Below are 24,195 nucleotides of genomic sequence, written 5' to 3'. Positions count from 1 at the left end.
AACCCTGGTTTACAAGGCAGATGTAGCACTGTGCTCTAGAGATAAAGCTGGAAAGCCAAGGTTGTATAATGTATAATGCAAATTCTATCTAGATACAAATGTAATTTATTGTTTTTTCTCTTTGTCTATGCACTTTGGGTCTTGGAGGAATTAGTGTTTAATTCAGAAGATATTGTTCCTGCATTGCTGCAAGTTTATGTTGTCCTGGACTTGACAAGAATACTAGAATCTAATTAAACCAGTATAGGAATGAAGGTTGGGAGTCAGCAGGTGCAAGAGATTCACAGAAAAAAAAAGGTAAAATCTCTTGCTTTGACTCAAAAGTGAGGTATCAGAAGTCAGATACATTAAGCAGGGAGCAAATGAAGTCTCTAGTGCAGCTTGCTTGGCAGTCAAAAGAATGCTATTATAATAGCTTTTTAGTGGAGTGGAAATATCCAATTTCCCCAAAGACCAATCTGGCTTAGCAGTGCAGACTTTCTGACTTCATATTCTAATGCTTACTTCACAAGATGCCTCATTTCTCCTTATGTAATGAATTGGAAACAACATTGTTTCAGAGCACAAAGTGCAAGTGCTGCTCCATTAGATAAAAGAATTCTCAAGGAACTTTACAAATAATAAAAAAGAGGAAACTGACCCTACAGTCTACATGTGAAAAATTTCAAATTTTAAATATTAGATGCCTCTAGAAATGATAATCAAATATTATTTATCTCTTAGACAATCTGAGGAAAATAGTGTGGCTGATAGAACAACAGAGTTCCTTTAAAAATGCTATGGAAACTGAAAGGGCTGACAGTTGGGAATGTCAGTATCTTGGAAAACAAAAGCATCCCTAAACAAAAAGGTGCTTTATCAGATGTTGAGGGGCTGATTATATTTCCAAATTACTTAACAGTGTTACTTATGCTAAAGGCATAAGAACTGCAAGGTAGCTGTAACATAGTACACTGTTTCACACATTCCGAATGTAGGATAAAAGCCTTTCAACATTCTATTCAGACAGCTTTGCTGCACCAAGTCAGTCTTGGGTAATTGTGAGGAATCTAAGGCACTTCACAGTCTGTATTCATATTGTAATTTAAGCCTTCTGCGTTGGCAAACAGTTGTCTGCAATCTATTGTAAGAGAGGAAAAAAGAAAAAAAAATACTTCACATGCTAATATAAGATTAAAAAAGAAGGCAGGGAAGAATACAAATAAAAGTAACCGATTAAACTGAACAAGATAATAGTCTTTACTCCTTATCCTAGGTGACCCTTTCTTCAGACTTTTCCTCGGTCTAGTATGATGCTACTACCGGGTAATACACTTAGAGTATGCCAAAGAAAACTACTGCACCTGAAAACTGAGCTCTTTCAGAGAGGGCAGGATGGAAGTGTAAGAATGAAGGCTAACAAAAATCAAGAAACAGGAGCTTTCTGATTTGTGTGAGGATGCTTTGGGACTCTAGCTGTCCTGCAGTGGCTGAGAAGGCATGTCTGGGCATGAAAACTCCCTGGGTTACATGATTCTCTCTTCCTCACTGCCTTCCTGGAGGCATTAGTTGGCATCACAGGCTGCGCTCAGCTCCGGGTTACGCTGCAATAAGCAGGGACTCCTGGCAACACCAAGGCTGCAGTAGAAAGTGATTTATGAGCATGTCAGCCCTTCTCTGGTGTTTTTACATGTCAGAGGGTCCTGAAAGGCAAGCCTGTAATCTTAAGGAAAATGCAGCAGAAATGCCAGCCTCTAGTACTGAGATACAAATTTAAGGGAAAAGGACTGCTGTGCTATTGTCTCTCATGAGTTCCTTATCAATAGTAAAGGAGTGTGGACATATCACTAAAAATCTTGTGTACAGTGGTGCTTTTTGATGGCTTTTATTCCATGCATGGAAGAATCCCACTATCCTGGACTGATTTCATTTTACTGAAGCACAAAGATATGTAAATATGAATAAAAATTTTTGTGGCTCAGTGAAACAACTATTGTTCTAATCAGCAACTGGAGAGAATTTTCTGTATGAATTGATTATGTAATCCCTGAAATTAGGAGAGAAAACCTTATATTCCACCTAATGGAATCTTACTGATTGTTATTTCAGCACTTTTTTTACCTACTTATTACACAGATTCATGGATATCCTATAACTAAAGGGATACATGCAAGACTCTGAACATGGGTTCTGACTCTGAAGTAATATGCAAATTACTGGTTACTCTTTGAAAAGAACACTTAGATTTGAGGAACCTGTACTGCAGCTTTTTAAAGAGTTTTATAAAATATAATATGAATTTAGGAAACTGTGTCATACTTTCAATCAATTAGTACATTTCTCCTAGCAATGTTACATGACCAAGTACCATTGACTTCCCAGATATTTGTGTTTTAGTGGGTTCCTGAAACAAGAGATTGAGGTAAACCTTCCAAGGCAAGTCTATCCTGTGCTGCTCTAATGAGAGGAGCCCTTGCAGAGGACAGCAACCTCTCCATTTTCTGAACCCAGACCTTGCACAGTGTTGAAGGAGGGAAGCTCAGGTTGTTTTAATACAAGCATCATTCTGTTGGTTGAAATAGAAGGGCTCTAAGAAACTTTCCTAGGAAACCAAGATCAAGTCCCTTCTTTGGAACATGTTTTTAAAAGTCACAATGTAAGTTACCATCTTTTGCAACTGAGACAACACTAACAAAGGAGTTAATGAACTGGAAGGGATATAAAGCCTAAAGGGAAACATAAGGAATGCCAGATATCTTTGGAATAACATTCTTGAACTACAGGCTGCATATAATTTGTGACATCTGATCAAGCACTAACTTGATCAACTGTTTTCCTTTCTTTGCCATAGCAAGTACTTAGATCTCAGTCACACCTGCACATTCCCTCAGCTCCATGCATAGTTACAAGTTAGGAGGAGTGAAAACTCTGTAATGCTCAGACAATTAATTCACTGATTTTGAAGACTTCAGAGCAAATGGCCTGAAGTCTTAGTTTGAGACAAATGTGTTCATTTACTATGACATCATCTGTCAGCATAAAGCACTCTAATTTTGGCTGTATTTCTAGGGCAGGGCTAAGAGTTTATGATGCAAGTATGCTAAATTGTTCTGTTTTGGAGGAATGGATTAAAGGCATTTTGAAGCTTCTGTTTCTAGTTTATCTTCTATGATTCTGTGAGTGTTCTGATGAAAGTATGGAGCACGAGATTTGTTTCTGGGTGGAGGGAGTGAACTGGGAGGGAGAAAAATTTCTGAAGTACCTAAGAGACTTTTTTGCTTTTCATTTGAGATTAAAGTGGGGGGATAGGATCCCCAAAAATACCATTAAAATGAGCAATGCTTTTAGAGGGCAGCAGAGTGACAGAAAATGAGCTCTTCTGAGCTGACAAGAAACTGAGGCTAATGTCAGTAACTATGGATTGGGCTCAGGTCCACTAAAAGCAGTCAAGCAGAACAATGGTGACACCTATGCATAGATAAGGTAGTTGTGCCTCCTTAAATCAGTAGTTTAAGTTTGGAATATTTTTAAAGACACTGTTTCATTTAAATATTTTCTTTGTGTTTGTATGTGAGCTCAGACTATGAAGTGAGGAGAAGGCATAATGAAGGTTAATGGAGCTCTCAGGTTCATGCAACTCACGTGAATTAGAAATAATTTACTAAGAGGAAGCTTACCAAAATCAAATCTAAAAATACTTCATGCAGAGTTCATAACAGACTAAATATCACTTCCAGACAGCTGCGATGTAATTTTGCCAAAATGAGATAAAATAAATGCCAAGTGTCAGAGTGAACAAAAGAAGGGTCCCTCCTGCGTCCCTTTACAAATACTTTTTCTTCCACATTATTGCTTTTATAACTGGGGAAGAAATAAGAATGGAAAGAACAAGGAACATTAAAAACCAAAATGACCTCTGGACCAGTCTTTCCTTCCTCTCATTGCTACAGGAGTATATACTCCAGAAATGTCATAATCTGAAGTCAAACATAACAAACATCATTCTCTCTCTTATTTTGGTAAACACTTGGAAGCATTATGAACTCAGCATCATATTGTGAGCTCAGCTGGGTGACTGCTGAGGAAGAACGAGTCCTGTTCCTTTGTTCTTCCCACAGGGAGCTATAGAGAATTTCAGAATAGGGAGGAATACAAAACCAATTCTCTTCCCAAGATAATATGCCATTGCAAATGAGGCAGTGTGACAAGAATAGTAAATACTTTCTTTTATTAATAGAAATAATTAACATCTTTGGGATTAAAGGGGGAAAGAAATCTTTCTCTGTGTTGTTCATATAATAGTAAACCAATCTAATGATCATTGAGAATTGTATCCCAGGGCATAATTTGGAAGTAGATGACCTATACGGTTTCCAAAGGCTTTCTTTACAATTTTATAAACAGAGAAAGAATGTCTCACTTCATCTGGAAGTGAGTTGTACCTATACGTGCTAGAAAAGCTTGAAAGTTTTGGAACACAATTTTCATTAAGGTCAAGGGATCAACTTGTGTCACTTGTCATTTCCATCTTTTCAGGTTCAGTCAGTAAAGAGCAGACTATCAGTACAGTGAGGGCTTCCTGATAGGCATGCTGTGGAAACTCCATGGAGGGGGAGCTGCCCCAGCAGTGCAGGTGATCAGCCATCCCCTAAGGGCCATGGGAGCTTCTCAGAGGGACACCACAAAACTGCTTCATAGGGTTAATCTTAGTTTATCCAAGCTTGGGTTCTACGGTCAACCAAAGCTGAATTCACAGAAAGTATTTAAGTCTGGAACAAGTTTGACTGAATTATTTTCTATTTCATTGTGTTTCAAATTTTAATATTTAATTTCAGTATTTTAATGTGTTCAGTCCAGCCTAACAACAAAGAGGAATTCTAAAATCCTGTTACTTTCCATGTGATATGAAGAATGTGTGTTCTTGTCACAAATATGAACCTACAGTTAAACTGCTAAAACCCTGGAGTGACAGCAAGGGAGGTAGAACTGGAGGTGACCTCTATTGATTGTAATTGAATACACTGGTGGTGAAATCTAGCCTGTGAGCTGCAGATTTGGTATAATTAAAATATAACTTGTGTACAAGGAAGTAGCACATTTATAAGCTATTTCACAATGTATAGAGAAAATAAATGTGTGTGAGACAACACACTTTGTTTCTAGATTGAGTACAATGAGTACCAAACACTAGGTAACAACATATTCTCTCACCATTACACAGGGTAAAGGTAATCTTCTATTAATAATGTGAAGCAAGTGTTACACAGAGCTAAATCCCTAAATTCTACTCAGTTAGACAGGATAAGGATTAAGAATTTTGTTCCATATTGCCTGTTTACCAAACCTAAGTACTTAGTTACAGGTGTGCATGGTGAAAGACATTATCTGTCACTGTGGCCAGAAAGAATAGAACCATTCTCTTTTTCATACTCTGCTATTGCACTGTTCTCAAATTAGTCCCTGGAAATTGAACTAAAACAAAACTCCAGAAGTGTGAGTTCAAACTACCATATCTGTATTTTGTAGATATCCAGTCCTGGTGCTAGCAAAAAATGAAACAGTGTCTGCATGATAACTAATGGAAAAATGCTGAGCGAAATCCTTACTGAATATAAATGATGTTCAGTTCCATAAACATTTCTGTGTATGAAATGCAACTCTGAGTGTTAAGGTGGTTGCTAGTGATGACTCTAAGCATCAAATGTCACTGTCTTATGCAAGTGTATCTGTCTTCTCAAAAATTATACAGGCACATTGTGTGTTCTGATATATTTATGGAGTTTTATTTAGTTAATGATGAACAGGGAGTAAATAGCAGCATGACTTTCTTTGTTAAAAAGGTTTCAAGGAGAGGAGAAAAGGCAACTAAGAATTCCCCTACACAGAAAATAGACTTTTTTCCAGCACTAGAATGGATCCTCAGCCAGATGTCTCTGAGAACCTCTGCTGACAGAAATTATGTAAAAAATGTCTCTTGTTATTTCAGGTTAGGATTCCTTTAGTGAGGAGGAGGGAAGGAAGAAAATGGGGGCAAGGATATTAAATAATGGTGGACAGATTTTGTCTTATCTAACTTTTTAGTGTTGTGCTGATGTCAGGCTCAGGCACAGCCAGTAATTACTGGCTTGGGGATGGCAGCACCACTCTAGACTCAGTAACACCACAAAATTACAACTGGGAATTTAGTTAGGGTCAGATCTTCAACTGGTATAACTTGTTTGACTTGTGACAGTGCTCAGGGGCTGCAGCATCTCTCAATTAGAAACAGACACCAGAGATAAGGCCATAAGTCAATCCTCAGCCTTTGCCAGTGTTTCCCTGCTGCAGTGCAGATAGTTCTTATAACTACACTGGTTCTTGTACAGAAACACTGACCTAGGACTCCTAATACATTGTAATGGTACCTGAGACTCCAACACCTTCTCTTTCTAGCTATAGAATAAGAAAATCTATTTTCTTGAGATTGTACTATACAAATCCCTTGTGAATCCCATAAGAACAGTCATGTTGTTTGCTCTGCCTACTCTTTCTCTTATGGAAGATTTCTTTTATTTCTTCTGCAGTAATGTATGATATCCTTAAAGACAGAACTCTGGACAGAAACAGAACAGAACAGTTCCCAGAAACGCAGTACAAGATAGTACAGTTCAAAGCAAATTCATACACTGAATCCATTCATAATTGCATATTCACAGCAGGCCTCCAGAACAGCAGCAGTGGAATGTGTAAGGCTCTATCTCACTCTTCTCAGAAGTGCTGAGAGCCCCACTGTGTAGTTAAAAATAGACTGCACTGTATTCTCAATAATAAGGCTAAGCAGATAATTTGATCTAAACAATTTAACAAAATTAGCTTTCTCTTTTACTAGACTCAGTCTAAAAGGAGTGCTATTTTCAGCAACATTTCTATAAATAATTCCTACTGCACAGCTATTTTATGAATAATTCACAAATCTGAATGCTAAAATTTGAACAACTTTGGACTGATAAACCATAAATATATTGGTATTTCTTAAGTGAGTACACAAAATTTGTTATCTTACACAAATGCAAGTACAATTTATAACTGTGTATTCAAAACTATAGTATTCACTTAACTCTGCTTCATCATTGATTTTGCTTGATAGGAAAGTAGTACAAACATTTTTTAACCTACACTTGTTTAAAAATCAGAATAGCTATTTGTGGAAGATGTCACTTCTGTTTTCCTTCCTATCTACTGAGGGCAGTGTGTTAGGAAATACAGATATTGAACAATTTGCTTTTTCATCCTGACTTCCTTCAGGTGTCCTGCACTGATGTGCTTGTTCACAATAACCTCCTGTCCACATGATCTGTGATGGGCACAGGCCTGCAGACACAGCCAAAGGTATGGGAACACTCTAGCTCACAACTGATGGATACAGCAGGAGGTACAGCCACAGGGCTTTCTTCAGGCACTCAGCAGTGTATTTTTTAATGAAATATATCCCAGTCCCAATCTATTTGGGTACTGTTAGGCTTATTTTTATTAACAGGTCAGTGCCTTTATGAAAGACAAAACAGTCTTCAGGTATTAGCTAGTTTTCAGATATTCCCATTTTTAATGTTTCCAGGCTGTTCCCAGTAGAATTATTTATTTTAACCTCACATTGTATCATTTGGATTTCTTGTTATCTTCCCTTTCTAAGCCTATTCTTTCATTTTTCAGAGTACCTAGTACATTTTTCACAATGTGTCCACTAGTTAGCTTATTACTTTCATCCTTCTCTTCATCACAAACTCTCAGTTTCACAGCCTGTTCATTTGAGATAGATTTTACATTTTATCCTGTAAGGCTCATATCTTGTGCATTTTAAAATGTATGTATGTTCCAAACGACACAATTCAAACCAAACAATTTTGGTGCCGGGTGACAACAGAAGTTGTTGTCTCAAGGGACAACTGAGACAACACAGTGCAGGTGGTCCTGCATATAGCTTTGAGTTGGATTTAGAGCTCTTTTTTCAGTCAGCAGTGGCATAGTCCTCATCCACACTCAGGCATTTCAGGGCTTGTTCTGAACTCCCCATTACCTCCAGTGCTATCTTTGGTCTTTCAGCCAGCTACTCTTCAAGGAAGTTGATTTCCAAGTAGAGAGTTGCAATGAACAGACACCATGGCACTCATTTATACCGAGTTTCTGAGGGTACGGGCCCAGAGGGACTAGAAAGTGAAAAGGTAACATTGGTCATTCTTAAGTATTAGAGGCTACTAGAACCAGAAAATTACAAAATACAAATAGCATATAGCCAAGAATGCTAATGAGTTTGGGAATGTGAGTGTTGGATGATATCTAATTGCGTCTGGTTTGGGAAAATTCTGAAGGAGAAAAGATCCAAACTTGTGTCTAATTAACAGAAGAACTGGGCAATTAGGGCTTATCAGGCATATGTTTCAGTAATCAGCATCCCTCTTACCATCCATTTAGAAAGTGATTTGGGGAACCACATGAGAAAACATAAACTGTTGTCAGGGTCTGAACAAAGGTCGTGACCCTTGTATAGACATGGACCCACTGGTTTACTCTGTCTTAACCTTACTTAACTTCTGTGCTATTTCTAAATGGGATAGAACTATTAGCAACAGCAATTAATTTTATTCCTGAAAACACTGGTGAATGTAATATGAATGCCAGTAGCATCTGGGGAAAACTTTCTTCTGTATAAACAACAGTGGTGACCTTAACCATTAGTGTAGCTTGCACACTTGACAAATCTAGAGCTGGACAAATTGGAACACTTCAACTGCTGCCAGTATTGCAGTATCTGTGAAAATCCCTTTTCCTTCATTTTCTCAAAAATCAAAATTCAAGGCTTTCCGTGTTGCCTGTGGTGGCTTCTTGTACAGTAGCCTTGTCAGAGACATCAGGGAAGCCTCATGTCATTCTGTCTTTTGGTTTTGAAATGTTCAAAGGAAGAATGTTTCTTCACTTCTCATGGAGGCTGGAAGAAACTTAAACTGAGCCAACACAGTCCTTCTCCTTGTGCATCATATCCACCAGGATAATTTCATTGTCTAGTCTGACAAGTAGAGGAGCAGATCTGCCTGTACATCCCTGCACACACAGGTGATGTTGAAGGAGTTGGAAGAACAGATGAGTAGCATTTGTGGTCATCCTCATGTGCTGCTGTCTGAAGTACAGAGCAGGAGGAGGAAGAGGGGGAAAGCTAGCACTGACTGAAGTATAAATAAAGGTGTTTTGAGGACAAGAAACTACTTCTCTGCCTGCCCTAAAATTCCACCATCTAGTCCCTGGTGGTGCTCACAAAATCAAGTTATTGCTTCATGAAACACTTTTAATGATGACTGAGTGTTTTATCCAATAGTTTTTCTCCTGAGTGCTCAAGAAAGACCACCTTAGAGAGGGAGAATTTTGTCTCTAAAAAAGAAAAAACACCATGGTCTACATAAAATGGGCGTTCTGAGAACACTGATTCAGTAAATGTTTTGCTTCAGCTTTTTTCAGATGCATGCTCTTTTTCATTGACAGATAAGAGGGGAACTATATATACATATGTGTGTGTGTGTGTCTGTAGGCTAAAGTTGTATTTTGCTGTTTTAAAGAAAGAACAGAACTTTGCTGGTGTTGTGAGATCTCACAGAATGGTAACAGCAACATCCACTCCAGATAAGGATAAGAGCAAACATTTAAAGCAGGGCACCATATGTACATCCAAGGCCAGTACACAGAACTTTGGATACACTTATTTTACTCTATCACCACAGCGAGGGTATTCACAGCAGATGTATGTGGCTTTATGAGAAAGCAAGTCCAGAAGGCAAAAATCAGACAAAAAAAAAAGACAGCACAGGAATCTGAGCTTCTTGAATTGTGCTGGACAGACTGCTGATCACAGCAAGATGTATGAAAAGGAAACAAAGTAGAAATATATATCTGTATCATCTGCTAATATGGAAGTCTTTATTTTAGCAGTGTCTGCAGAACTAGTATAGCAGAAGGTCATTAAAAACTATTTTTATAAAATTTCTCTTGAAAAGGAGTAGAATGCAAATCAGCTATTTAACCTTGCATGAGCCACAGCTGACAGATTTTTGATGTCATAAGTGAACCTGTGACATCAAAGAACATAGGATTATGTAGTGCATATGTAACTTGAAGGGTTTTAAATGAAAGTTCAGTAGAAGGGTAAAGACATAGCCACTCCTACTAGTTACATGTGCTCCTACCTTAGAGGAACTTGTCTTATTCTTGGCATACACTGGTTTCAGCATATTTTTCAGGGCCAGGAGATTTCTGTAAGACTGAAAACTCTAAGTTTTGTATGACATAATATGGAATATAGCCTCCAGTTTACTCATTTGCCTTTCCAGCTACATTTTTGCATATCTAATTTAATTGCACATGTTACTATACGTACATACTATTAAGCTTGTTGAACAGTAAAGTCTATGTTATTTTAATATCAACATATTAATCATAAAGAAAAGCAAGAGCCCTTGCAAAATTTTTGTCGGAGAATGAGGAGGTATCCAGAAGTCAGTGAATTCCTGCATGTTATGTAGCAGGTAGAGGTGGCAGTAGGATTAGCCTCTAGATTAAAAAATCAAAAGTGAACTTGAGGCTTTAAAAAGTTAGAAATGCAGGAGATCATCCTCTCTGCTTGTGGCTAAAGCTGATTTTCATAGGAGATTGTTAACATGTATGTTTTTAGTGTTTTGATAATTGTAATTGTATTCAGGGACAAGATGGAAAACAGGTCAGTGGCAATCTTTGTATTTAGGTTACTCTGCCTGACATGCATCTCTATATTGTTTGTGCAGGTGCCCAGAAACACCTGTGATGACAGCAAACAATGTTGATCTGAGATCTCATTATAAATGCAAACCCATCACACATGGTTTCAGGACTGGATCTACATTCTTTGCTCCATCATGTACACTGTGTACTGATGGTTAATCAGTGCAATAGTTTGTTACAACTACACTGCCTTCTACAAATTTTCTTGGGAAAAACATATATTGAAAATAAAGAGTCTTATTATAAGAGGGTAGAGTAGTTTGAATAATATGTAGGAGGTTATACAAAAAGAATACGAAAACCTAATTGTAGTAGGGAGGCTGAGACTGAACAACCACATTTAATATGAGTAAGGAAGGATGTGATAGGTTTGTGTTTATAAGATCTCACACCAATAATTTTTGCTGTCATCACAATATTAATGTATTCTAAATACTTCTAAATGAAGCTCATATTTATGTAAATCTGATTTTAAATCTGAAATCCAAACTCAAATAGCATTTAAAATTTCATACATGAAAAACTACTAATGTGCTTAGTTGTCTCCTTCAAAGGGACACACAAACACATTCTGAAGTCTATTCCTCTAGCTAAGGTGGTTCTAAGAAAGGAAATCCATGAAAATCTCTATAAACTATCTTTTAATAATGTGCTCCAATAATTTAAGAATAGTATTCACCATATTATGAATGGCACTTAGTAAGAGAGTTCATTCAGTTCTCACTCAGACTGGAGTTAGTTTTTTCAGTTGTTCTGGTTGCCCCCTTATGGGTTGAGGAGGGTGCAAACACCATTTCCCAAAACCATAGCAGTGAAGAGGGCTACTTGCTTTCAGAATTTGCTTAGGCTGTTGCTATGCTGACTGATATATGCCTTTCAGTGAAATAAGTAAACAGAATCATTAAATAACAGACACAAGGATTTGTTTGGTTAGAAGGCAGTGCTGCAGACAGATGACTGTTCTTCAGGGGAATGCAGGATGAAAAACATTGAATTTGTGTTATCTAGGGCTGCTTTAGGTTAGTTACTTAAGTGATTTAAAAGTCTGAAAAAGGCTCAGAAGAGGTCAGAATATTAAAGTTTCTTTAATTCCTCCTGAGGAAAAAAAAATGTTTAAATAAAGAGGACTGCATATTTTATGAGTAATTACATAAAATGTTTTTCTTTCTTGTGAAAAGACATAGCTGCAGAAGCAGCTGGGTAGGAGTTCACAAAATGCTAATCCATAGGCATGGTATTCAACCTACTTTTCACTATAACTCAAATTCCAATTTAAGATTGTTTACTGAATTATGAAAAATATACCTGGCTGCTTCTTTAGCTTTTCTGATGTGCAAAGCTCTGTCATGATGCTGAAGGCAGCATAGCATAGTATGAAAGTATTCCATCATGAACCTTTCAGAATGTAAATTATCCAAGAAGTTCTGAAATTCTGGAAGTAAGGTTACTTTCTCACTGTTTCCGATTTCTCACTCATGAAATGAGTTCTGTACTCAAACCCAGGAACACAAAGTCCTTGCTTTCTCTAGGTTGGTCCTAAACAAGAAATCTACTTCCTTGTGGAGTGAAGCAGTAGGATAGATTGCTGTTCTTGTTGAAGATGGTCCTTGACAGGACTTGTCCCACACTTCTGCTGCAAAGATTTACAGAGCCCTTTTGAATTTCCCCGGCTTTCAGTCAAGATCCACTGAGAATGCCTTAGTGATGCCCTGAACCATTTCTGTCATACTGCAGTTTTGAAAAAGGGGATTTCAGTGCCCCAGACTGGGGCCTCTCTGAAGACTCCCTGTTCATTTCTTAATAGGTCTCTTATGAATTTCACACATTTGAGCTTGCAATTTTAATATAGCTGTATTAAATCTGCAGCCAACTAGAAACACCATTTTTAGAGCTGATGTTGTTTTAATAGCTTCAGTACTGCATTTCTTGTTTCTGATGGTTGTCTTCTCTTCAGCTTTTTCCTCTTTGCAGACTTAGTGAATTGATTCTGTTTCACTGCCTCATGACTTGGCCAAACATAGAAGAAAGGTGGAAGCCTGGTTACCTGAAGGCAATATGCCTCTCCTGGAAAAATAATTGTTTCCTGTGAGGATATGTCTGTCTGTGTATATGTATACATATACAAGTATATTTGAGATTTTGTATAACATATATATAACCACATATATTGGTTTTGAGTGCATTCAAATGAGTAAAGGTCATAATAGCCATGAGCAACAGAGGAATTGGTTTTTAACCAGAGGGAAAAAAAAAGACCTCTTCCCATCAACAGTTTTTAAAAGCCCTTAAAGACCACGTGGTATCTGATAGCAACAGGGGAGATAGCACTCATGCAGATGTCAGATGTCACTCTCCCATGCTTTTGCTTAAAATATGTTACTTAAAATGATGTAGTGAACAGCTGTCTGGAATGACACCTGGAGAGAGAGCCCAGGGCATATTGATAGCAATAGGATGTTCTTCAATGGCTGTCTAGTCAGGTTCCTCAAAAATGGGAGAGAGACACCAAGTGAGACTTGACCACAGTCAGCAATTAATGATTTAGAGCACTCTTAAACCTTGGAGGTTAAATAAATATGAATGATTTTCATGCTGACTAACTACTAATACTGTAGGAAACAAAGTAAATCCATTTCCAAGTAGGTAACAAGATTTAATTTAGCAGTGTATTGTACTCCTATGAGTCATATTTTCAGTAAAATTGTTTATTGTGGTAACCCTTTGCTGTACATGGTGTTCTTGTAAATTCTTGCAATGGGGATAAATTAATTTGTATTGCTAACCAGCACTAAAGCAGTGCACTCCTTCTACTGATAAGTTCTTGAAATCCAGGAAAAATAAAGATTTTAGTGGCTATTTGTATAGTCTGATTATGTGTGAAAATTATAGGTTTTTAAAATCTAGAAACACAGCCATTCCAAGGATGCAAAGTTTAAGCATTCAAAAACAGATGCCTGCTTTCAAACCAGCTTTTGTTTTTTAATGTTAATATTCCCAACCATCCTATTATCCCATGCAATGAATATAAATCACAGTTCCTTTCTGTAACTGTCCTTTATAATACTGTACTTAGTTTCTGCCTGGAATTATATTTGGCAGTCATTTTCTGAAATATTTTTTTGCAAAATTCAAACAATGGAAAATAAAGAGATTTAGGATATAAAGCCATTAAAGGCCTAAAGGTCATTAACTGCACTGAAACATGAACATATTTATCAGATTTATTTAGATTAATAAAACTAAACTTACAAAATTCCATCTAGACTTCAAAAAATGCTGAGCTTGATTTCTATGTGGAGCAGCTTTATCACACTACAAAACGCTTACTTGGTCATAGCACTGTGATTATCAAATGCTGGTGAGCAAAGCAACCCTTATAAAAGAAGTCCACTTTACATACTATGAAGGTCATTACAGAAAACTCCAGGTGCAGAAAAGCAGCACAGAGATGCCATCTAGCAGTAACTCTTAGAAATTTCCGAGTATCCTATGGATACTTCCTTCTTTCAAGATACTGCACTTATGAGTAGGAGAAAGGAAGATTTTTCTATCCAAATCTTTTCACTGTAGCTGACTTTCTGCTGAATGTCTAGCCACCCTGCTGGAAATAAATCTTTAATGAAATATATTATCATTGATAATTTAAAAAAATTTCCTATGTAAATACAGAGAAAGAATAGAATAAAGTCAACAAACATAATGGTTAATAAGTACCTTAAATTGAAATTCAGTAATTAGCACTGTGTTAAAATTTATCATTAGTGAGCTGCCTTCCAGTTGTTAAAGAAGAATTTCTAAAGGTGATCAATATTTTATATCAAGTTTAAAAGAAAGAATTCAAGAGCATGGACAATAAATTACAATGGTCGAAATAAAATCTTAATGTTTCAGAGACTGGGAAATAAACAATCTATAAATTTTTGTTACATATTTTACCATAAGATGGCGATACTTAAACACTTTACTATCAGTAAATAACTAAGTTCAGCACAACATCACTGTCATAACAAGAGTGCCTGGAGACAGCAGTCTTAACTCAGTGATAGCCTGCTACTAAATTAAAGATTTTTTTTTTTTACCCCCCAAGGCATTATTTTAAAATAGTTCATCAATAAAAACTGAAAATTATGTGGGACATGACTAGAAATGTATTGTGCATACCAGAAATAACTGTTGTGATTCATCTCTGCATAAGATAAGCAGTTTGTGAGTGTCAAGGGCATGTAGAAAGTTGTCTTTCTAGGCATGAGCATCCTGCCCAATTCTTTCTGGAAAAGAAAGAATTTACCATACCCTTGTTTCTTACAAATCATAGATTTGCTTCCCAAACTGCAGGGCAGAAAATTTATTATTTTACTTCAATTTAGCATAAAGCAAGAGAAATAATTGAGCACTAGTTCCATTTCTGAAGTGTGCTCAGTCAGAGCTTGTGCTTTTCTGCTAGAAAAATGTTGTTAAAATTTTACATACATAATTTTCCATAGAAGTATGAAATATATTGTTAATAGTCAACAAAATTGTTTGCTATGTGACACCTTCTTATGTTTAATGTGGTGTAGATCTACTTGATCTCAGTTTTTTTATTTTATGAAAACCCAATTAGCTCTGATAAAAAACCAGACTTCCAATTTTTATGTAATCTTAAGGACTTTTGAGCTTTTTTATTCCTGACCCTTGACAAAGTCAAAAGAGTCTGGAAAGAACATCTGAATATCTCTGAAAATGTCACACAGAGTGATGAATAAAAGGCCATTTTCATGCCCTTTGCACAGCATGGCACAGCAAAAAGGGCTGGAAGCACAGTTTCCAAAGTTCATTTGTGCCATTTCATTCCAGTGCCTCATCCTGTTTTTCAGTGCTGGATGGTGACAGAGACAGAAAATGGAACATTTTTTCCCAGTGTTATTTTGGGGTCTGAACTAAAAAGAATTTCTCTGCCAGATCATTTCACTTCATTAGTGGTTTTACTCTTCTGTGGACATAGAAGGATATAAATTTGCTTTTCCTACTTTAATGCAGTCTCTTTAGTAAATCTTGCTTAAATGCAAGAGAAAACAGAAAAATAAAGAAAATGGGTGTGTGGAAACCTGTAGTTATGATGAGACCATGTGCTGCTGTTCATACAGATGTGAAACTCCTGTGTGTGCAGTGCCTGATGAGTCTCCTTACAGGCAATACCTGACTTCCAAACAGCTTTTATTTATTAGAGCTGATAGAACTAACTTCTTAGTTAATGTTAGTAATCCTCTATCACCTCCTGCTTTTTTTAGTTGTCACTATATCTTACTGATTGAAAAGCAGTCAGAATACTGCAGCTGTAAATCAGATTTCCACTGAATTGCTTTTTAGGTTCTGTTTTTGTTTTCAAAGAGGAGCATCCCTTCCATATTGTTGGACATTCAGTACATATTTGTATATGTACAGATTAATATCTTTATTTCAAATGGAAAACCTGCCAGAAGAGCTGAGCATTGCCTCACACCATTGTCAGGTACCTAACTGGTACCATTAATATGACATTCACCACTATGCAATGTAAATTGTGGCAACATGGCACGGAGTGCTGCTGGTAATGGACTGCAATACTCTAGCAATGTTTCCTCTTGTCACATTTTCTCTTTCTCACGTTTTTATAATATCACAGTTACAAGACTGTATGCCGACAAATGAGACAAGTTCTACACGTATAAAATACAGCACTACGGACATCTGCAGACCTGGGGGCTTTCAGTCATTACTGCTTCTAAGTGGCAGAGTGCAATTCTGGTTTTCTAAACGACTTAATCTGAAATCTCCTTCACCAGCCAGGCTGCACGGCTAAAATCTATTGTTTACTTTTATCATTATTTCAATTTCAGCCGCGATCTCTTGGTGACTTGAACACGTTTGTAAATAACAGAACTGCAGCAGCCCGAAGCGTGGCTGTAGTACTAAATTCAGAGTCTTCACGTGACGCCTCCAGTTTCACTCTAAACAAATTTATTTCCAGTCGGAGGCTGCTGATCCCCGCTTCCAGCGCCTCGCTGCTTCCCCAGAACTGGTGCAGTCACCCAGCGCTATGAACGCCTCCCTGCCTGGAGCGGGATGGATCGCCGCTGGATTGCGCTGGACAGCGACCGGCCTTGGACAGCTACCGGGCACGGCAGCGCGGTCCGTGCCCCTGCGGCGGGCACAGCTCGGCTCCTGCGGGCACAGCTCGGCTCCTGCCGGCGAGGGCTGTGCCAGGGGCCAAGGGCGGCTGCGGCTGCGGGGGTACCCTGCCCTGCGCGCCCGGCCCTGAGCCCCGCTGCACGGCGTCCGCACCGCGCCCGGGCCGGGAACCGAGGCCGGGGCTCTCCTCTCCCTCCTGGCCGCTCGGACAGCCAAGGACACCCCCGCCTCTCCCCGGAGCCACCCGGAGCATCGCCCGCTCCCGCGGACTCCGTGCGCGGGCAGGCTCCGCCGCTGCGAACTTGCCGCCCGGCCGGCTCCTACCTTGGAGGGATCGAGGCCGGCCAGCAAGGACAGCAGCAGGAGGTTGAGGATGCCGGCGGGCGCCCGCATCCTGATCCCGGGGCTGCCTCTCCGCGCCGCTCCTCTCGGTCATTCACTCCGCTCCCGCCGCAGCGACCGCGCCGGCAGCCGCGCTCTCTGCTCGCCCGCCGGAGCCCGAGTGGAGGCGGCAGCGGCAGCCGCCCCGGGGACGCTCATTCCGTGGGCAGCCTCGGTGCGGGGAGGGCGGGCGAGGACGGCGCTGCCCGAGCTGGCGGAGCGGCTCCGCGGCCCCGTCCCACCCCGCCCCTCCCCTCCCCCCGGCCAGCCCACCGCAAAACTTTGGGCCGGGAGACGGCGGAGCCGGCGCGGCTGGACGGGCGGGCGCGGGCGGCGGATGTGACATCAGCGCCGGCGGGAGGGCGCGCGGGCGGGGGGCGCGGGCGGTGCGGGGGCTCCGGGCAGCGGCCGCGCGTGAGGGGAGGCGTGGCCGGGCCGCTGGGGGGCGCGGTGCCCCCGTGAGGCGGGGCGGCCCCGCCGAGCCCCCCTGAGGGCGGCCCGGTGCCCCCGGGAGGGCGGCCCCGCCGAGCCCACTCCCGGTTATCCCCCCGCTAGTGGCCAGCGGAGGCCCGCGCCTCTGTGGAGCGCTGCTGTAGGCGGGGAGGAGCCGCTGTCCCGAAAGGAGCGCCTGGCACCATGGCGAGGGTGGGTTGATGTGGGGAGCTGCGGGAAGAGGCTTTTCCTCAGGGGAATCCCTTTCGCATCTCCGTCTAGAAAGTTAAATCAGGGCTTGACTGAGCTCTGGTGAAGGTAAAGCCAGCCATGCTTTCCAGCTGGCCCACGGGCAGCAAAGGACCGTCGTGGCTCCTTGGTTTGTCTGTGAGCTGAGGTGGGCTGAAGCCTGTGCAGGTGCAGGTGCAGGCGGGTGGGTGGAGGTCATTTGCTGAGGGGAACCCTTGAAAGCCTGCCCGAGGGCAGTCAGGAGTTTCCTTTTCCCTACATCAGCCAGCATCTTTGCAGTCAAGACAGCGCTGTTCTGCCAGCCAGGGCGCTGGCTTGGCTGCTGTCGCCTGTGCAGGTCAGGTTCACAGTCAGTTTCTCAGGACACTTTCAAAGATCAGTTTCTCAGGACACTTTCAAAGATCAGTTTCTCAGGACACTTTCAAAGGTCAATTTCACACTACAGGGATTTGGCTTCCTCAGGCGTGTGCTGAGCATAGCCCACGTGTAAAATACAAGTACTATCCTGTTAACATGGGTGAAGCATCCTAATGGTTCAAGTATTTTCCCTTAGAAGACTCAAGCTCAAAACCTGTGGTCAGGGTAATCTTATTTATGACACAGTTAAGATTATTATAAATGTATTTTTCAGCTTTGTGTGGTAAACATCTACTGTAGCTTTTCAGTTGGAAATTTTTTAGTCTTAACTAGATTGTCTGGGGGATTCACTGTGCGCTTTTTAAGCATCCTGTACAGAAAGGCCAACACTTGTGCCTTTTTTTTTTTAGGTGCTATATAATCTTAACTAAGGGAAAAGTGGGCTAAAAATATCCTTAAAGAAGCAAAACTTGAGTGTTAAAATACCAAAATCCAGACGAAACAAAACCCCAAATTTGGGAGGGTGTTAGGATAAGTGTGAACAAAACATGATTTTCTAACTGTCTCCAAGTCTACAAGATTGGTGTCGTTTGCCTTGAGCAGCTAAGACCACTGCTAAAAGACAAACAGAGCTTTGTGCTTACAGGCTATCTGAAAAGATTGCACATCCTTGGCATAATGTTTCCAGATCAAAATGCTGACTTTTCCTGTAATTCCCAGTGTTTTATTAGATTTTTGAATTGCTTCTAGGATTACAATAACTAGATTTTGTTTTTTGAGGGAATTAAAATGTATATTTTTTGCTAAGATGTCTTAGACACCCCCTTTTCATCAGCAGTATCTTTTACAGAGATACAGTCTTTAATTTCCTTGGAAGGTAGGTCTGCAAATTATGTTTCCTTATGGCATGGAAAGGAAATTATGAATGAGCTTTCATTGACATTCCAGGGTCAACAGTGGAAAGAGATTCCCCTGTGATACAGCTGCCTTTGAATTATCTTCTACAAGGAAAATATAAAAGATACAAAAAGGAGATGAGTTTTTTTTTTAAACCCTCCTGTAGAAAGTATGTAAGAGCCCTGTTTTCTATTAAATGGCACTAAAAACATGTAAAAGGGGACAGCCACATGTATTTGTATGAATTTAATATAAAGTAATGGTACCAATGTACTGAAAACCTCAGGTTATCCAAAGGACAAAGTGAATGGTGCTTTCAGCAGAAACAATTTCATATGAAAAAAAGATTCAAAGCCACAAAGGCAAGACTGAAGGTGTTTAAATATTTTCTAGAGCACCTCAGTGACTAGTTCTCTAATTTTTCCTAGCTTTACTTTTTTACTAGCTTTTCTCCTTTTTTTCTCAGTTTATCACAGATAAAATTGGCAAAGCCTATGAACTATTAAACTAATCATAGAATGCAAAGTTTTTAAGGAGCTTCAGTGATACAGTATGTTTTTCCACTTCCTGATGCTGCTTGGAACATCTGTCTTTGAAATCAGTAAAATATTGAAGAGTTAAGTTGAGAAATAAAACCGGTAGTTCCCCTAAAAACACAAGCTTTCAGAACTCCTGAACTTCTTGGATGCTTTTATGTGTTACAAACTAATCATTTATTTGATATATGAAAAGGTACCAAAATATGTTTCAAAAGGATAGCATAAAATGACCCAATTCTTTTCTTCTTGATTTTTATAATCCATTCAGAAGAAAATGAAAATATGCAATAGATTTGTTCTTCTACCCTCTAGCAATCAGACAAGTATTTTTTTTGACAGAAAAGACTGTCTGAAAACTGGTGAGAATCATGAGCAATTAGTACCTGAAATAATTCTGTTTGTTAAAGTTTATCTGAAAATTAAACAAAATTCAAGTTCTCATGAGTAGTTTTTATTTCTGCCATATGCCCTGAAGTGGCAAGGGAATACCTGATTGTGAAGATCTCTCTTTAGCAAACTTTTAATCATCCTTAAAAACCTATGAAATTCTATGTGAATGACATTTCTTCTTGAGGTCTTTGTTTGGAGACTGACTGCTGCAGTCAGTGTGAAATACATGATTGTGAGAGAGAAGAAAAGAGACACCAAAAGCTTTCCTGCAGGCATCAAGGGCCAGAGTGTTGGCAGAGTGGGGGCACGCTGTGAGTGCAGCTTGTCTGGCTGGGGAGGGATGTGAAGTTACAGCAGCTTTCCTTCACAGCACATTGCAAGATCTATTGCTGGCAGCTGAGGAAGGCACAGACTTGTTCACTCTGGTGCACGGAAAGCAAAGCTGATAAATTGGCTGTATGTACCAAATTACACATAAATAAGTTTGCAGTTCTGCAGTCTGAGTTTGGCAGCTGGATAGCAGTGAGGGGTGTCACTGTCATGTTTTCTGGAAAAATCCCTTTGCCAGGATTTCTTCTCCTGGGAAGCTGAGAAGCACCAGAGAAAAATGAAAACAATACTTACCTGATTGCTTCTCCCGTGTTTTGCTGCTTTGGAATGTGGTTGGAGATTGTTTATCTAACAGGTGGTTGTTTGATTGGTTTCATGTGAATTGTTTTTACTTGGTGACCAATCACCATCCGGCTGTGTCAGGACTCTGGAGAGTCACTGGTTTTTTATTAGTATCTTGTTAAATCTTCTGTAAGTATCCTTTCTCTATTCTTGAGTATAGTTTAGTATAGCATTCTTTAATATAATATAAGTACATAAAATAATAAATTAGCCTTCTAAGAACATGGAGTCAGATTCATTCCTTCCTGGCACAGGGGACCCCAGAAAATACCACAATGGGACTTATGAAAAAGGATATGTCACATGTGCATCTGTGAAAAGGCAGTCTTTGTTTGTAGCAGGTGACATCTGAAAACTTTTGAATTGCAGTGCTGACAAATATTTTTCCCAAACAGGAAACCTCTTAATTAAATTGGTCTTATACCTAATATTTCATGGGTGTTGAATTTTCTGCTAGGTTAGGAAGGTGGTCTGGATTTTGAATTTTAGGCATTCTCCTGATCGTGAGGATGAAAAGTTTAGTGAATTGGAAAGAAGGGTTGAACACTGACCCTTGTTGATGTTAGCTGCTCTGAAATTTCCTTGAAGAGGATAAATTTGTTCTTCATTACAGGAAAAGATTTTGATATCTCAAGGAAGCTAAAGAGAGAGAAAAAGGTACAAACCAAACTAAGCTATCATTGGTACTGAAGCTAAGCTTTTTGACACAGTGTATTTGTTTACATTTGGAAAGAACATGACAGAAACAGAACACAAAGTTTTTAAAAATTAGATGATTATAAAAATCAGTAAAAAATTAGTTTAATTTAGCCAGTGAAGAGTATATAGAAGTTAAATAAAATATAAAAGTGTTGCACATGTGGGACAAAATTCATGGTGGGACTATATTATTAAATTTGCTAATATTTGGGTAGGTTTTAGCATCAGATTGAAGCACAACTTATAATTATCAGTCATATTAGCAGAGTAATTTTTGGAATCTGTCAATACTACAACCTTGCTTTCTAATCCACATCTATATTAGTTTAAATATCAAAATGAAGCTTAGGAAGCATGTTTTGTTAGTCTAAGTGTCCTAGTGATGACTATTTTTCTAAACAGGGAATTTTTTTGAAATCCTACTATTCCCTGAAAAATTTATTTTGAGATTTAGTATGTTATCAGAATTAAAAGGTGACTAATAATTATTGAAAATAAATTTAGCAGTGGATGTTTTTCCTACTCCTTTTTAGAAGTGAGTCTTTCAAAAGAATTTTTGTTACTCAGTGTTGTTTTAGGAGCTTTTCTGTGAACATTGGGTATCTCTGTAAGAGTGCACTGAAAGGAGTTAAAATCCATGTTTCTGCAGAAAAGCAGTGCTGTTATTTCCTGGTGAGCTGATGCCTTTGCTGGTGGTGAGATGTGCTGTGATGTGAGGGGCTGTGAGTCAGCATCAATGTTGCTGCCTCCCTCAACAAACATGAAATACCTGACAGATGGACAGAAACATTTGGGTACTGGGTGATGTGGACAGGTTTAACAGAGAACCAGTGAGTCAGGCACCTCTTTAACAATTGTTTAAAGCTAATCTGTATCTAGAATTTACTTTTGCCAAAGTTAAGTTTGACCTTAATTTTCATTGGAGAAGAAATGGCCTTAGTAAAGTATTCCCACATATTTACAGTTCCTATGAAATGCAAGACTGAACTCTGTGGAAGTTTAAATTGTATATAAAGCTAAGATTAATATTTTTAAACATTTCTGTGATTTAGCTGGCTTTGTTTTTCTTTCAGATACCATGCTTATTTATTTACTTTTCAATACAGGACTTCATTAATGCATCAAAAACAAATCTATAAAATGAATCTTCTTTCTGGCCTTTTAGGAGTTAACATAATCTTTAGAGTAAAATATAGCTATAGGATATTCAGATTTATAGTTCAGTTATATTTGAATCACTATGAATAGAAATGAGAAAATTTAATTAAAGATTTCATCAGTGTGAATTGTGGAAGAGCATTCTTTGTAAAAGTGACAGCATCTATAAAGAATCTACCTCTACCAAAAATGCTTTTCCTAGAGGGTTATGGAACTCTGCTCACACGTGTTCTGGCATTTTCCCCTTCCAGTATGGACAGATACTTTACAACACATCCCATCAATTGTATTGCTGGTTATGTATGACTTCTCTAATTTTTAATATTGTAAAATTTAAGGATTAAGATTCTCTTCTACAAGACCACAAAAAAAAGTATGATGCTGTAGAATAAGTGAAACTTGGAGAATTAAGATTAAAATACTTTTTATTTTAGAATAGAGTGCAGATAGAAAAATCTATAAGTTGTTTGATAGAATTGGGTTTGTCCAACTCAACATGAGTAGGAATAATATGACTTTGAAATGTTATGATACTCACTTGGCAAAATTTAAAGTTGACTATTATCTGTAAAAATACATAAATTTTAGCCTGTCAAGTCACAATTAAAGTTGGGCTAAGTGGCTGATTAAGTCTCTCTCTCAGTCTCAGGAATCCGTAGAACGTTTCATATTAAATACCTCTTCTAATTTATGTATTTTAATGTAATCTGCAAATACAACTGCAGAAGCAAGAAAGAGCAGAATTCTGTATGATGACATAGGTATGGATTTATTTTGGTATATTCTCTAAATATTTATATGTAGGCAAAACTAGTTTGTGTCTCATAGCATTTATATGAATATTTATTGACCAAAGCGTTGCAGTAAAGAGGCTGCTTGCAATATTCTGGTGTAGCAGCATGAAGCTTGTGCGAATTGAAAGGCCAGAGTATCCTCAACTATTGATCATTGTAGAGTTCCTGGGACTCCTTGTCTTACCAGACTGGATCTCAAAGTAATAAAATAATAATAAAGAATTGCTACTAAAAGTTCAGTTGCAGCACCAGTCTTTGTCATAATCATTCAAGGGTGCATTAAGTATTAAGGGAAAGATTAGGTCATGATTACGAATGATGGTGCAAACATTCTGATGGACTTTGTGTTCTGTTTTATTTTAAGGTTTTGAATTAACCATCATACCTGATATTTTTCCCCAAATGAAGAATCAGTGTATGAAGAATATTTCTTGGGTGCAGAAATTTCTGCTGGAATGGAGAATGGAAACTAAGAATTTCTCACAAAGACAAACGGGCTTAAGAGGTGGGTGTTTTCTGTAATACAGTTGTTCATTGCTTTGATTTTTAAAATAAGTTTCATTTTTTAAAAGAACCTACAGTGTGGTGCTATTTGTAGTACTATTACAATATTCATGATTATGTTCCATATAGCCAAGGGATTGTAATAACTGATGGCAGAAACTCAGGCACTGTTAGGGTGCTTTTTGTAAGTTGACACATATTTGATATTTTAATTC

At 38.8% G+C, this 24,195-nt stretch overlaps 1 protein-coding gene and 1 long non-coding RNA gene across 2 annotated transcripts in view; one reads left to right on the top strand and one right to left on the bottom strand.

Moving 5' to 3' along the window:
- Positions 1-17,621, bottom strand: part of OLFM3 (olfactomedin 3) — a 47,416-nt gene extending 29,795 nt beyond the window's left edge. The window contains exon 1 of the mRNA XM_054638101.2: positions 17,233-17,621. Coding sequence (XP_054494076.1) covers positions 17,233-17,301 — 69 coding nt within the window. The 5' untranslated portion in view covers positions 17,302-17,621. The remainder of the gene's footprint in view (positions 1-17,232) is intronic.
- A 4,586-nt stretch (positions 17,622-22,207) lies between these two features.
- The window catches only part of LOC129123774 (uncharacterized), a 157,967-nt gene continuing 155,979 nt past the window's right edge, over positions 22,208-24,195 (top strand). The window contains exon 1 of the long non-coding RNA XR_013183246.1: positions 22,208-23,981. This is a non-coding gene — a long non-coding RNA (uncharacterized LOC129123774). The remainder of the gene's footprint in view (positions 23,982-24,195) is intronic.

Source organism: Agelaius phoeniceus, chromosome 8 (assembly GCF_051311805.1).
Source record: "Agelaius phoeniceus isolate bAgePho1 chromosome 8, bAgePho1.hap1, whole genome shotgun sequence".
Lineage (NCBI taxonomy): Eukaryota > Metazoa > Chordata > Aves > Passeriformes > Icteridae > Agelaius > Agelaius phoeniceus.
This window is presented reverse-complemented; position numbering and strand designations above follow the sequence as displayed.